The sequence below is a fragment of the Neopelma chrysocephalum genome, unplaced genomic scaffold, assembly GCF_003984885.1.
Source record: "Neopelma chrysocephalum unplaced genomic scaffold, ASM398488v2 Primary Assembly neopelma1_84, whole genome shotgun sequence".
In the NCBI taxonomy this organism is placed as follows: Eukaryota; Metazoa; Chordata; class Aves; order Passeriformes; family Pipridae; genus Neopelma; species Neopelma chrysocephalum.
This window is the reverse complement of record NW_020897746.1, coordinates 52,279-65,393: the sequence shown is the minus strand read 5'-3', so window position 1 is coordinate 65,393 and position 13,115 is coordinate 52,279. Positions and strand designations below refer to the sequence as shown.

Sequence of the window (13,115 nt, the reverse complement as noted above, 5' to 3'; positions counted from 1 at the left end):
CTTTAACCCTTCAAAGGATGCTGTATTATGTGTACTGTCATAGATCAATTCTTAAACAGCTTTATTTTCATCTATGTCCACAGCTGTATTCGAACCAGGTAAGTCAACACTGCTTTTCTTTTACACCCTAATTAGTGATTTCATGCAACACTCACTGACAGTGAGTACTAGAACCCAAAATATCATTTGCCTATTCTGTGTGGAGTAGTTGGAGGTTCCTCTGTGTGTTACCTTAGTTGCTTTAGCAGTCTAGTAGCCCCTTTTATTTGCAGGTGTTATTTCTGTCCTGACAGCTCAGCTGCTAAGAAAGGAGGAGCCACTTGGTAAAGGGCCTGAAGCAGCAAACTTGAGGAACCTGAATTCCCCGAACAGCATAAGCATGGAGAAGTTTTTACACAAGACTTCAGTACTGGACATGGCAAGAAAGGAATCCAGCTTCATAATTTCCACCTCTCTTGAGTGCAACCTGTTTGGTATGAGGCTACCGTTCAACCAAAAAAGGAAGACAAGACCATGGTCAGTATATGTTCCTGAGTGACTTGTCTTTCTCCAAGGATCTGTGAGTGGCAGCTGAAGATACAGAGAAATTTGGCAGGTCCCTATTCCTGTATGAAGAATTATTTTGTGAAGGTTACATGATAAATCAGATGCTGCATGCTCTCCACATTACTATATTAACTAGACAAGAATTCAAAATTTCCACATCAGTCCTCTGGTAATGGGCAACTCTTCTTCCTAATCCATGTGAAAAGATGAACCTTATGAGATATTCAACTGTCCCCATAACTTGTGTGGTGTTCTCAGGGCTGAGCTCTGGGTTTGGCTTCCAATCTGGGGCCCAAAATGTACCAGAGCACCCTTGGAAGGGTCTCCTACAGCACAGAAAATCACTTGATGCTGTATATTGCACTGGATCACTGACACTGGTTTTCTGCCCTCTTCGCTGTGGTATTCACTGAGATATTTTAATGATTGAAATGCAAATGACCAGAAGAAAAGTGTGTTTAGATCTGGAGAATCGGAAGAAGTTTAAGTGATTAGTGTAGATCAAGTGTGGATGTGGCACTTGGGGACAAGGTTAGGGGTGGACTTGGCCATGCTGGACTAATGGTTGGACTGCCCTTTTCCAACCTAAACAGTTCTTTGATTCTATGATTCTGTGATTACACCCTTTCCTAGAACTAGACCAGTACTAGATCAGTTAGTTGCTTGCACTATGAGCAACTCTCTTTTATCCCACACCATCAACATTACACAAGACTTCCTGCAACTTCCTACTGCCTCTACTGCTCTGGTACAGACAGTCCTGTGTTGTTGGGTGTTTCTGGGACTGTGAATGTGTAAATACACTTATTTTGATGGCACGGCACTGCAAGACTGAGGATTTATCATAATGCATAGTAGCTGGAACTGTATGTTGAGGTGATGAGTGTGATTGTGTGCACAAGCATGGCAGGGAAAGGCATGCTGGTTTTGGGGGAGTTGCAGGTAGAGAGGGGATATGGGAACTACTGGAACTTCATATTTGACTGAGGAAACTCATTATTTATGCAGACAATAAAGGGAGCAAGCAAGCATCAATTTCAAGTAAAAAATGAAAGACAGTCAACAGTGAGAGAGAGCAAAGTTTCTTGAGGAATCACTTTTTAAATGAAATTTGCATAAATACATATATTATCTATGCACGTACAAGTATATGTTTTGTTTTGATGTGGTAGTGCATACCCCCTTCCTCCTCAGGGCTGCTCTACAATCTCAGGGATTCCCATAAAGCCTCGATGTTTGTGTACTGAGCGTCCCTTGACCCTATCAAGAACCCTTGCATGGCAAAGGTGGGAGCACCACTGTCCATATCAGGAATTCCTGTTGCCTGGCTAAGGTGAAGGATGAGAGAGGGAATAATCAATCACCTGCTTAAAGCCTTGGAACTTTCCCTACCTGAATTGTAGCCCAAGTGGAATGGTACCATTGTTGCTGAAGTTTTGGTAACTCCAGTAGAATTGTTACTAGAGTTTTGGAAGCTCCAGTAATTCCTGACCTGGATTGTGGTCAGGATGGAAATCTATGGATGACTAAACCCAAACATCTTGAAGCCCCTGGTCACAGTGGTCCTAAGTGAGGCCCTTTGGGCTCTCCTGGACTGCAGCATCTCCCTCTGACTGGGGCCTCTCAGAGCTCACAAACTCTCAAGTTTGTGAAAATTGGAGGCCTGATTTTCAAAAAATTCACGAAAGCTGATGACACAGCTGTCAGAGACTGAAACAGTTAATGACTTACACATTCTAAGATTACCAAAAGACTTTTGCAAACTGAAAAGAAGCAGCTTGTCACCCAGCAAAGCCCACTTCTCCCTGAATACTGCCAAGGGACCTTTAGATCGGATAAGTGGATGCCATTGTCCAGCTATCCGGGGTGCAGATGCTTGCCTGAGGCTGCAAACTGTATTTCCAGATAAGGGAAGAGACTAAGAAGAGGCAAGTCCTGCAAGGTGGGAGAACCTTTTATCATGCCAATGTCCTCCCTTTACATGATAACTGCGCATCCAGCCTGGGCTATGCATCTCAAATGTTGGACCAGGATGGACCATGACTGATGCTGACACAGTGGGCAGCTGCAGCTCTCTTAGGAGATGTCAGAGACTCAGTGACATGTCTCATGGCAACATCCATTGTAAAAGTCCCCACTCCGAGGAAGTACAAGGTCTTCCCACCTGAGCTAGAAGTGTATAATAACTCATAACATCTTTGAGTTTTGGGGGGGGCTTCCCCCAACTCCAACAGATCAAGACCACCACTTCGAGCAACAGACATGGAAGCTGCAACTACCATGTTTCATTGTTGGATCCAGTGGGTGGTGACCATGTATATCTTTCCACCTTTATGCTTTCTTTCCCTTTCTTTCCCTTATGCATTTCCTTAAGTGTTATCTTTCTACTTTAATAGTGCTATGTTGCTATGCTGTAATGTTGCAATATTGCTATAAGTTATTGCTATAGATGATAACACCCAGAACAGCAAAATAGCTGTTTACTTTTGAAACAAAATTGTTCTAAAATAAACCCTACGTATATATGTTTACAAACACCGATTATTCAGTGTTATTTCACTCTAATCCACCCCAAGGGATTTATTAACAAAAACCTGGGTTACCCTCCCCTTCTGGGGTGGGTCATAACAGTGACCTGGACCAATATCCTCCACTCCTCAAGGTCAACCTTCGTGCAAGTGTAGTTTGAATGTTGCCATTTGGGATTTATAATGAAGTCACTGTTGTAATTGTAGTAAATCCTATTGAATCACTTTATAAATGTTAAATTAGTCAACGAGTAAGTGCTGCTAAAACCCTCTAGACATAAACTGTTGACCAGGTCTGGTATTAAGATTGGATTCAGCTGCACCTGGATTCCATCAGGAGTTTAGAAAGCAAGGGAGCCCTTTGTGAGCCCCATGAGTCACTTGAAGGATCTTTCTTACCTTTTTTACCTTTATCCTTTGCATTTCCAGTTGTTGTGTAAATCATTTGAAAGTGATTCTTAGATGATTTCCCTTGATCTTTATAGGAAGTAATAGAGCAAACCTTGCCATCAAACTTTGCTGTGCGTTTGCAAATTTATACTGAACTCTCTTTTACTAATGCCTTTGATGGTGATCCTTTAAGCCACCTTTGTTGATGATTCTATAAGCAACCCTAACCACTCCTTTGCAACATTTGATTCCTCAAAAGTCAGCTAAGGAATCTATTGAAGAGCTCCATTTCAAAGTAGGGTCTCCCATTACTTGGGTTCAGACTTCCAACTCACTGTATTTCAAACCCTTCCAGCTAATATGTTTTTACCTCCTACTTTTTAGAAAATACCACTGAAAAGTGACTCCTGACACCAATTATTTGCTGGGTTTTGGCATACTTTCCCTGTTCCTCTCAATGCATGTGTTTCTAAAGCATCACAGATGTTCTCATCACCCTTACATGACTGAAAAACATACCAAGGAAGCTACCACAGGTCAAGGAGCAAATCACTGAGAAAGGCAGCAATAGAACCATGCAAGTTCTCTAAGTGCCGTGAGTAGTCCAGATTCTCTCCTTAACACTCTTGACGAATTATTTATAGATGTATTCACGTAGTCAGTAAGATATAAAAATGTTCTAATTATATCATTCAAATCAAGGCACAATTATGCCCTTAGTTTGCCAGACAATGCTTTGCCAAAAAAGGTTTGCCAGAAATGTTTTGACCGAAAAAAGGGGGACCATCTAGAGCATCTGCAGACAAGACACTATAAAATCTCCAGAGACACGTCTAGCCTGTCTCCACAGAGGGCTTCAAGGTAAGTGCATGCATTTTGTGAGCTTGAAGAAAGAGGAAAATATCCTTAAAATATTCTGTTCCATTTCCCCTCCCTCTGGCAACCATTTCCATGAGGGAGTGCCCATGTGAACAAAAATTTTCAATGTAATTTCAGTGCATGTCTGTATTTTCAATCTACAATTATTCTTTGGAATTCTGTTCAACAATAAGAAACAACCACCATTCCTGTTTTACAGGGTTGGCCAGATTCCAGGATTTCTCCAAAGGTAACACACTGAGTAATCCATTCCCTACAGGACAGGGCTTTTAAACAGCTGCAAGAGTTCTCTTCATAAATCCTATTATATTGCTGCTGAATTTGCTTAGGCTAGATAATTGAAAAAAGGGGGGATCTAAAAAGTGAAGTAATTTTTTCATTTTTAACACAAAAGGTAATTCTTTTAGCAAGAAAGTACTCTCCTGAAGACTCTAATTAAGGACCAGATCAGAGAGGGATTTTCTCTGGCTGTAGATTCTTTTATGTGAAAAATTTTAATGTGGTCAGAATTCATCAAGGTGAGTTACCAAACTGTTCTCAATATTCAGAAGATGTTCTATTTATTGTTACAAGACCTACATGTTATAGAAGACTAAGTCTTACTCTTGGGTCAGACTAAGATATTTTTAACTTCAAGTCAAAGTGCATTTAATTGGTTTCTTCTTAAGAGTTAACCTTGGAGACTAGTTAGCAATTTATTAGCTAAAGAGCAAGGAGCTTTCTCACTGATCTAAATTATATTATTTTTCTCAGTGATCTACAACTCTTTTTCTCCCCCCAGACGTCTCTGCTGACAAGCTTTCAATAGAGTGCAGCCATGGCCTCTGGAGATGCTGAGATGGCTGTTTTTGGGGAGGCAGCTCCTTACCTCCGAAAGTCAGAAAAGGAGAGAATTGCAGCCCAGAACAAGCCTTTCGATGCCAAGACATCCGTCTTTGTGGTACACGCAAAGGAATCCTTTGTGAAAGGTACAATCCAGAGCAGGGAATCAGGGAAAGTCACTGTCAAGACTGAAGGGGGAGAGGTGAGTGAAACACAAGCCTGAAGGACAACATTTGATTCATATTCTGAGTTTTCAGTTGACAAATGTGGATCTTTTGTTTCCTTGGCAGACCCTGACTGTGAAGGAAGATCAAGTCTTCTCCATGAACCCTCCCAAGTACGACAAAATCGAGGACATGGCCATGATGACCCACCTCCACGAACCCGCTGTGCTGTACAACCTCAAAGAGCGTTACGCAGCCTGGATGATCTACGTAAGTGGCAGCAGCAGCTTCCTTTGGGCAGCTGGAGGAACTGCTCTGCCAGGCCCAGGGGAAGCCAACGTGCTGTGTCCCTTCCTCGCAGACCTACTCGGGTCTCTTCTGCGTCACTGTCAACCCCTACAAGTGGCTGCCCGTGTACAACCCGGAGGTGGTGTTGGCCTACCGAGGCAAGAAGCGCCAGGAGGCCCCTCCACACATCTTCTCCATCTCTGACAACGCCTATCAGTTCATGCTGACTGGTGAGTGCTTGATTTCCTTTGAGCTGCTCTTGCAATCATCTCTCTGTAGAGGGAAATGTAGGGCATTCTCTAAAAAGATGGTGCCCCACCTAAAAAAACTGTGTGTGGGAAATTAATGGAAGATTAATGCACTGAGCTTTAATGGTCTGTGTGAGCTGAGTGTCTGTATTCCCATTAGAATCACTAAAGACCTGGACATAATTTAGAGGGACTAAATTCACTGGAAAAACCACCTATTTTGTGATATAGACTTCACTGACTGTAATGGAATCTTACATATATGAATAGATTTATGTATCTTAACCACTAAATTAGTTTCAGAAAGAGACTACAGAGTACAGCTAAATGACATGGCCCCTATAAATGATGTGCATTAAGTCAATTTAAATTTTCAAGCATCCATTCTAACAAGTAAAACAGAGTATCTCTGCCTTGAACAGGTACATAAGCCTGACTTGATTATTATGCAAATGGCTTGCATTATGTAAAAGATGTCTAAAGTACATACAGCCTTTAACAATATCTGGAACACCTACACTGATCTGTGACTGCAACTAAAAATCAACTGCAATAGTGAAAAGTAAACCTCAGAAAATGATGTCAAGGAAAAAAATAAAGCTTTTAGCATTTAAATTGAATGACTTCAAAAAGTTTCTTTCTGCACTTTCCTCTTCCTTCCACTTCTTCTTTTCTCTTCCCTATATGTGCATTGAAATCAAAGGTGTGGGGAATTTAGAACTTCTCCTTTTCTTAGAAACTGGGAAATACATTCAGAATAGAAAAATCAGAAATAAAGGTTATCAATGGATGATCTCAAGACTGCAAAATTTCTGTATTTATAGAGATTATAAAGAGGAGGTGAAAAAGAGTGAAAGAGCTTGGTCATATATTTCTGTCATTAATGATGCCTCCAAATTTCCGCAAGATTATTCAGGAAACTTTTAGGTTCAGAAGAACTTACATACTATCAAAGTATAACCTCTATGTTTTCATTACATTTACTTGACTAATAAGACAGAAGTGGCTTGATGAAAAGACAACATCAGGAAAGGCATAAGACTACAAAAGCTTCTCTGAAGTGATGTCTTTACTGAACCAGTTGCTAATAGCTGAAGTAGTGCTGGGAAAATCAAAAGTACCCATTAGAATTCCCAGGTCCTTTTACTTTTTCTGTTCTTGGATTCTCTGGAAGCTTCAGTTCTTATTTTTCTCCTAGTTCTCAAATTTTTTGTTATTCATAAATACTAGAAAAAGGTTTCTTATCTCTGTCTTTCCCCAGATCGGGAGAACCAGTCCATCCTGATCACGTACGTACACCCCCTGCTCGGGTCCCTGAGGGGCTGCCCAGGGCCAGGGCCCCTCCTGCCTGACCACACGCTCTCTGCTTCTCTCCTTGCTCTGACAGCGGAGAATCCGGTGCCGGGAAGACTGTGAACACAAAGCGTGTCATCCAGTACTTTGCAACAATTGCAGCCAGTGGGGACAAGAAGAAGGAGGAGCAGACATCAGGCAAAATGCAGGTGAGTCAGGAAGAACAGACTGGACACTTGAGCCGTCATTGCCCTGTCAAATCAACACAGTCCGTGAATAATTTTCCCCCTGCAGGGAACGCTTGAGGATCAAATCATCAGCGCCAACCCTCTGCTGGAGGCCTTTGGAAATGCCAAGACCGTGAGGAACGACAACTCCTCGCGCTTTGTGAGTTGATGAGTTGTTTCGAGCTTACACAAAAATCCCTTCTTGTAATAACAACAGTGATGGGATAGTGGTATTCTCACATGAGGACATGGCAATGAAATGTATCGGAGCTGAAATGCTGCTGCTTCTCCTTAATAGGGCAAATTCATCAGAATCCACTTTGGGGCCACAGGCAAACTGGCTTCTGCTGACATTGAAACTTGTAAGAGATTCTCCTGGACTGCTCCCATTCCTTCTAAGCCCCCGCTCCTGCCCAGTTCTTCTGCTTAACTCTGTCCTGCCATCCTTGACAGATTTGCTGGAGAAGTCCAGAGTCACTTTCCAGCTCAAGGCGGAAAGAAGCTACCACATCTTTTATCAGATCATGTCCAACAAGAAGCCAGAGCTAATTGGTAGGAAGATCACTAACTTTATTTGAAGGAAGATTACTGAGAAATAGTTCATTGTGTCATCTGGAAAGCTATAGTAATCTTCTTTTTTCCCTTCTATTTCTTTCAGACATGCTCCTCATCACAACCAACCCTTACGATTTCCACTTTGTGAGTCAAGGTGAGATCACTGTTCCCAGCATTGACGACCAGGAGGAGCTGATGGCCACAGATGTGAGTAACTTTATCAAACAGGTCATATGGTGGATTGGTGCCCTGGTACATGTACATTTATTTTTCTGTTGCTAGAGTGCCATTGACATCCTGGGCTTCTCTGCTGATGAGAAAACAGCCATCTACAAGCTGACAGGGGCTGTCATGCACTACGGGAACCTGAAGTTCAAGCAGAAGCAGCGTGAGGAGCAGGCAGAGCCTGATGGCACTGAAGGTATCAGCGGAATCAGCAAACTTTCCAAAAGAGATATTCTTTGTCACAAGAAGGACTTAGGTAGATTTCAGGCTTTAAATATGCAAATGTGTAAACTAAAAAGAAGAGTAGTTGTTCCATGACTAGATGACAGTTGAGACATATCTCATCTAATGGTACCTGTACTTCATAAATAAGAGATCTGGTGTACCCTGCCAGGAAACTGGAGCCATGGATGTCAATTCCTATACCATTGTTAGTCATACTTAAGTTGAAATATATCTTGCAATCTCTGCTGTAGTGTGGAGTAGTGAAATGGTTCAGCCCTACCAGGATGGGAAACTGCTCCTCTTCACTCTTACCTACTGGAGTGAACTCCAATGTGAGATGTTTACTTGATTAGTCTCTGTCACAGCAGGAAGGACTGCTCATGCCTCCATCTCTCTGAGTGATGAATCCTCTTGCTATACAACTAGAAAGTGCACATGAAGACCCATAGTTACATCTGAAAAAGGATAAAAGCAATGAGCTCTCTTGAAGAGCAATTGTAGAAAATTAAGCTCAGAAAGAGTTGCAGACTCTGAATCCTGCAGACAGGAGAGAAATCAGCTTTGTGCTTTGACAGATATTGTTGTGCAGAGAATACTTTTGGAACAGTCCTCAAGGACCAAATTTTTGGAATTGTTGAATATTTACTGTTTTCTCTTTTCTGGTGTTCAGTTGCTGACAAGGCTGCCTACCTGATGGGCCTGAACTCAGCAGACCTGCTCAAGGCCCTCTGCTACCCCCGAGTCAAGGTGGGGAATGAATACGTGACCAAGGGCCAAACTGTCCAGCAGGTAGGAAAAACAGGATAATCTGGAAAATGCTTTGATGGTTGGTGTTGTTTCTCCTCTGCTGTGTGTAGTAACCTACAAACCTTTCTCTATGCTTTAGGTGAACAATTCAGTGGGTGCCCTGGCAAAGGCTGTCTATGAGAAGATGTTCCTGTGGATGGTTGTTCGTATCAACCAACAGCTGGACACGAAGCAGCCCAGGCAGTACTTCATTGGTGTGCTGGACATTGCTGGCTTCGAGATCTTTGATGTAAAGAACACAGTTTTTTAGCATTTCCATGGAAAACAATTGAAACTTTTGAGACGTTTAATAGAAGGCAGTATGTTCCTACATTTATTTGTAGGGCTTGTTGGAATCACCATTTTTAATCCTGAAAAGAAAAAAAGATTGAAAACTAATCTTTCAATTGCTCTAAATTTGAAACCTCTCTTTTTTAAATACAAAGCCTATCCTAGAGATATAGCACAGGAAATCTACAAAGGAAGATGACTTGTATTTATAGTATCAACCCTAGTGAATTAGGATTGTACGAGAAAACACCTTGCTATTATTGCTGATCCTTGAAAGCATTGTATGTCTTTATATCTGGCAGTTCAACAGCTTTGAGCAGTTGTGCATCAACTTCACCAATGAGAAACTGCAACAGTTCTTCAACCACCACATGTTCGTGCTGGAGCAGGAGGAGTACAAGAAGGAAGGAATTGAATGGACATTCATTGACTTTGGGATGGACCTGGCTGCCTGCATTGAGCTCATTGAAAAGGTATGCTTTGTGTTGAATAAGTTGGATCTTCTATACTTGCCAAGAGATGCAATTAAGAAGCACATGAGAATATTTTGGCTTCTTCAAGTATATACCCTGTGGCAACAGGGTGGAAGTGTTTTTGGAGATCATACTCAGATATCAAGACTTTTGGTGAGAGAATTCACTGCTAGATTACAAAAAGAAGTAATATAAAAGGCAGTCATGTTCTATAGCACCTATCAGTTAGTAGGTTTTATGGAGAGGACAGTATTTCCATAAGTTCAAATGAAACAAAAACACTGAAAAAAGATAAACCTTGGTTAATTTTCTCTGACTTATTGTCATGAAATGTGTGGGAACAGCTTTCTTTTCTGGCTCTAGCAACTTTCCAACCAAAATATGTCTCTTTTCTAACCTGTTTCTCCCTCGTACCTATTATAATCTCTCCCAGCCCATGGGCATCTTCTCCATCCTGGAAGAGGAGTGCATGTTCCCCAAGGCAACTGACACCTCCTTCAAGAACAAGCTCTATGACCAGCACCTGGGCAAGTCCAGCAACTTCCAGAAGCCCAAGCCTGGCAAAGGCAAGGCTGAGGCCCACTTCTCCCTGGTGCACTACGCTGGCACAGTGGACTACAACATCTCTGGGTGGCTGGAGAAGAACAAGGACCCCCTGAATGAAACTGTCATTGGGCTGTACCAGAAATCATCTGTGAAGACCTTGGCCTTACTCTTTGCCAACTATGGTGGAGCAGATGCAGGTCAGTTCAGTGAAAATTATATTTTCAGCGTGGGACGATGTTGACACAGAATTGAAGCCATAAATACTAAACATTCAAAATTGTTTTGTGTTCAATTTAATTTTTTTCCCTTTAATTTGCAGAGGCTGGTGGTGGAAAGAAGGGTGGCAAGAAAAAGGGTTCTTCTTTCCAGACTGTCTCAGCTCTTTTCCGGGTACAGTACTGCACCTGTTACCTCTGAAATGGGAAGGAAGGGCGTGTGCTAATATTAAATTTGAAAGGACTATTTTACATTACTATAGTAGTGCTAAATGTCTTTAGAAATTCCACATCAGGTTTCCCAGGATCAATTTTAATATTGCTAATTTGTCATGTCCAAAAATAAGCATTCAGTCTTCAAAATCATGAAAATCTAATAATCTGCGTGTATTTCCTTTTTTTCTTTGAGCAGCTTTCATTGAGATCTTTGTATTTTTAGGTCTTTGGGTCAGACTATAACCATAATATGAGTATTCCTGCATTTCTGTTGAGGAATTGAAAGTAATTTCCAAGTGGATATTTATCTTATTGGAATAAACCCCCATTTTTAAAAACTTAAGTAGCCTGACTTTTGAAGGCAGAATGTGAGAAATCTAGAAGTCAATTACTCTTTGTGAATGTGTGAAATTTATATTTATTTTCACTGGCCCAATAGCAACACAGAAGTATTGAAGTATTTCAGTCTTTAAAAATGGTGTTCAGTATCTTCAAATAGAAGAAATATTTGGTTTCTCTGGCTTTATCTAAGTGTTCTGAAACCCAACTTGAGACATTGTGAAGTCATTACCTGGGCTTGATGCCTCAAACACTGGACATAGGAAACTCACATTCCTACCTGCTTCCTCTAGGAGAACTTAAACAAGCTGATGACCAATTTGCGGAGCACTCACCCCCATTTTGTGCGCTGCATCATTCCAAATGAAACGAAAACACCTGGTGAGATGGCTCAAGTAGGAAGAGAGTTTGCTCTGATACATCCATTCCTTCTGGACAAACTGTCCAGCCCACAGCTGGATAAACACATCATGTGGTTGAGGAGCAACTGGCTCATGGGTCGAGCACAGAGGGTGACAAGGACTGGGGTGACATCAGACTGGGGACCTGTCACTAGGGGGGGTTCCACAGGGCTCCATCTTGGGCCCTGTGCTCTCCAACATCTTCATGAATGACACAGGACTGGAAGGGATACTTAGCACATTTGCAGATGACCCAAAAGTGGGAGGAGCTGTTGAGTCCCTTAAAGGCAGGGAGGCCCTGCAGAGAGACCTCGACAGATCACAGGGCTGGGAACAAGGGGAAGTGCCAGATTCTGCCCCTAGGATGAATGGACAGACTGGGGAATGAGATGCTGGAAAGCAGTGCTGGGAAAGGGCCCTGGGGGTCCTGATGGGTGCCAGTTGTCCCTGAGTCAGCAGTGCCCTGGCAGCCAGGAGGGACATCCCTGTCCTGGGGGCATCAGGCCCAGCATCACCGGCCGGGCCAGGGAGGGGATTGTCCTGCTCTGCTCTGCCCTGGGGCGGCCTCACCTCAACATTGGGGCAGTTTGGGGGGACACAATGGAAGGGAGAGATTGAGCCATTAGAGAGTGTCCAAAGGAGGGAAGGAGGATGGGGAAGGGCCTTGATCTGAAGGTGTGTGAGGACACTGAGGGCATTTGGTATGTTCACCTGGAGAAGAGGAGATTGAGGGGAGACCTCACTGCAGTTCCACCTTCCTGGGCAGGGGCAGAGGAGGGGCAGGCCCTGAGCTCTGCTCTGGGGGGACCAGGAACAGCAGCCAGGGAATGGCCTGGAGCTGTATCAGGGCAGGGTCAGGTTGGATCTCAGGCAAAGGTTCTTCCCCCAGAGGCTGCTTGGGCACTGCCCAGGCTCCCCAGGGCAGTGGGCACAGCCCCAAGGCTGCCAGAGCTCCAGGAGGGTTTGGCTGATCCTCTGGGGCACAGGGGGTGACTCTTGGGGATGGGCCTGTGCAGGGCTAAGGGTTGGACTCAATAATCCTTGAGGGTCCCTTCCAATTTGGCATATTCTGTGATTCTGTGATTCCCCTGCACACTGGAATCTGTGCCATTCCTTTGTGCTCTGCTCTGCCTTGCTCAGGTGCCATGGAGCACGAGCTGGTGCTGCACCAGCTGCGCTGTAACGGCGTGTTGGAAGGGATCAGGATTTGCAGGAAAGGGTTCCCCAGCAGAGTCCTCTATGCTGACTTCAAACAGAGGTAAGAGCACTGCACTTCTCAGCATCATTAAAATGTTGTTGGTCCATTCATAGGTCCATTCGGTCTGTTGTCAAAAATAGCTATATATGAGCGGGCTGGGTTTAGTGGCTACTGTGAGTTGGTTGGGAAAAAATAGCCTAATCTTCCTCTTTTCACAGATACAAGGTGCTTAATGCCAGTGCCATCCCAGAGGGACAGTT

The 13,115-nt window shown here is 43.1% G+C and overlaps 1 protein-coding gene and 1 long non-coding RNA gene across 2 annotated transcripts in view; one reads left to right on the top strand and one right to left on the bottom strand.

Moving 5' to 3' along the window:
• Positions 1 to 13,115, bottom strand: part of LOC113971471 — a 51,394-nt gene that overhangs the window by 25,099 nt on the left and 13,180 nt on the right. The gene's annotated exons all lie outside the window — the stretch shown is intronic.
• LOC113971464 (myosin heavy chain, skeletal muscle, adult-like) lies at positions 5,146 to 12,930 on the top strand. The gene is made up of 17 exons (XM_027691427.1): positions 5,146 to 5,367; positions 5,456 to 5,599; positions 5,691 to 5,847; positions 7,127 to 7,154; positions 7,253 to 7,367; positions 7,453 to 7,545; positions 7,684 to 7,747; positions 7,839 to 7,937; positions 8,044 to 8,147; positions 8,223 to 8,361; positions 9,061 to 9,179; positions 9,277 to 9,426; positions 9,770 to 9,940; positions 10,374 to 10,683; positions 10,806 to 10,876; positions 11,550 to 11,637; positions 12,798 to 12,930. The coding sequence occupies exons 1-17, from the start codon at positions 5,161 to 5,163 to the stop codon at positions 12,917 to 12,919; spliced, it is 2,181 nt and encodes a 726-aa protein (XP_027547228.1). The 5' UTR covers positions 5,146 to 5,160; the 3' UTR covers positions 12,920 to 12,930.

Bases quoted from the DNA above. Each gene is read 5' to 3' on its own strand.
- LOC113971464 (XM_027691427.1), top strand. From the start codon at position 5,161: ATGGCCTCTGGAGATGCTGAGATGGCTGTTTTTGGGGAGGCAGCTCCT. The intron at 7,748-7,838 runs GTAAGAGATTCT...CATCCTTGACAG, and splicing joins TTCTGCTGACATTGAAACTT to ATTTGCTGGAGAAGTCCAGA. The intron at 9,427-9,769 runs GTAAAGAACACA...TATATCTGGCAG, and splicing joins CTGGCTTCGAGATCTTTGAT to TTCAACAGCTTTGAGCAGTT.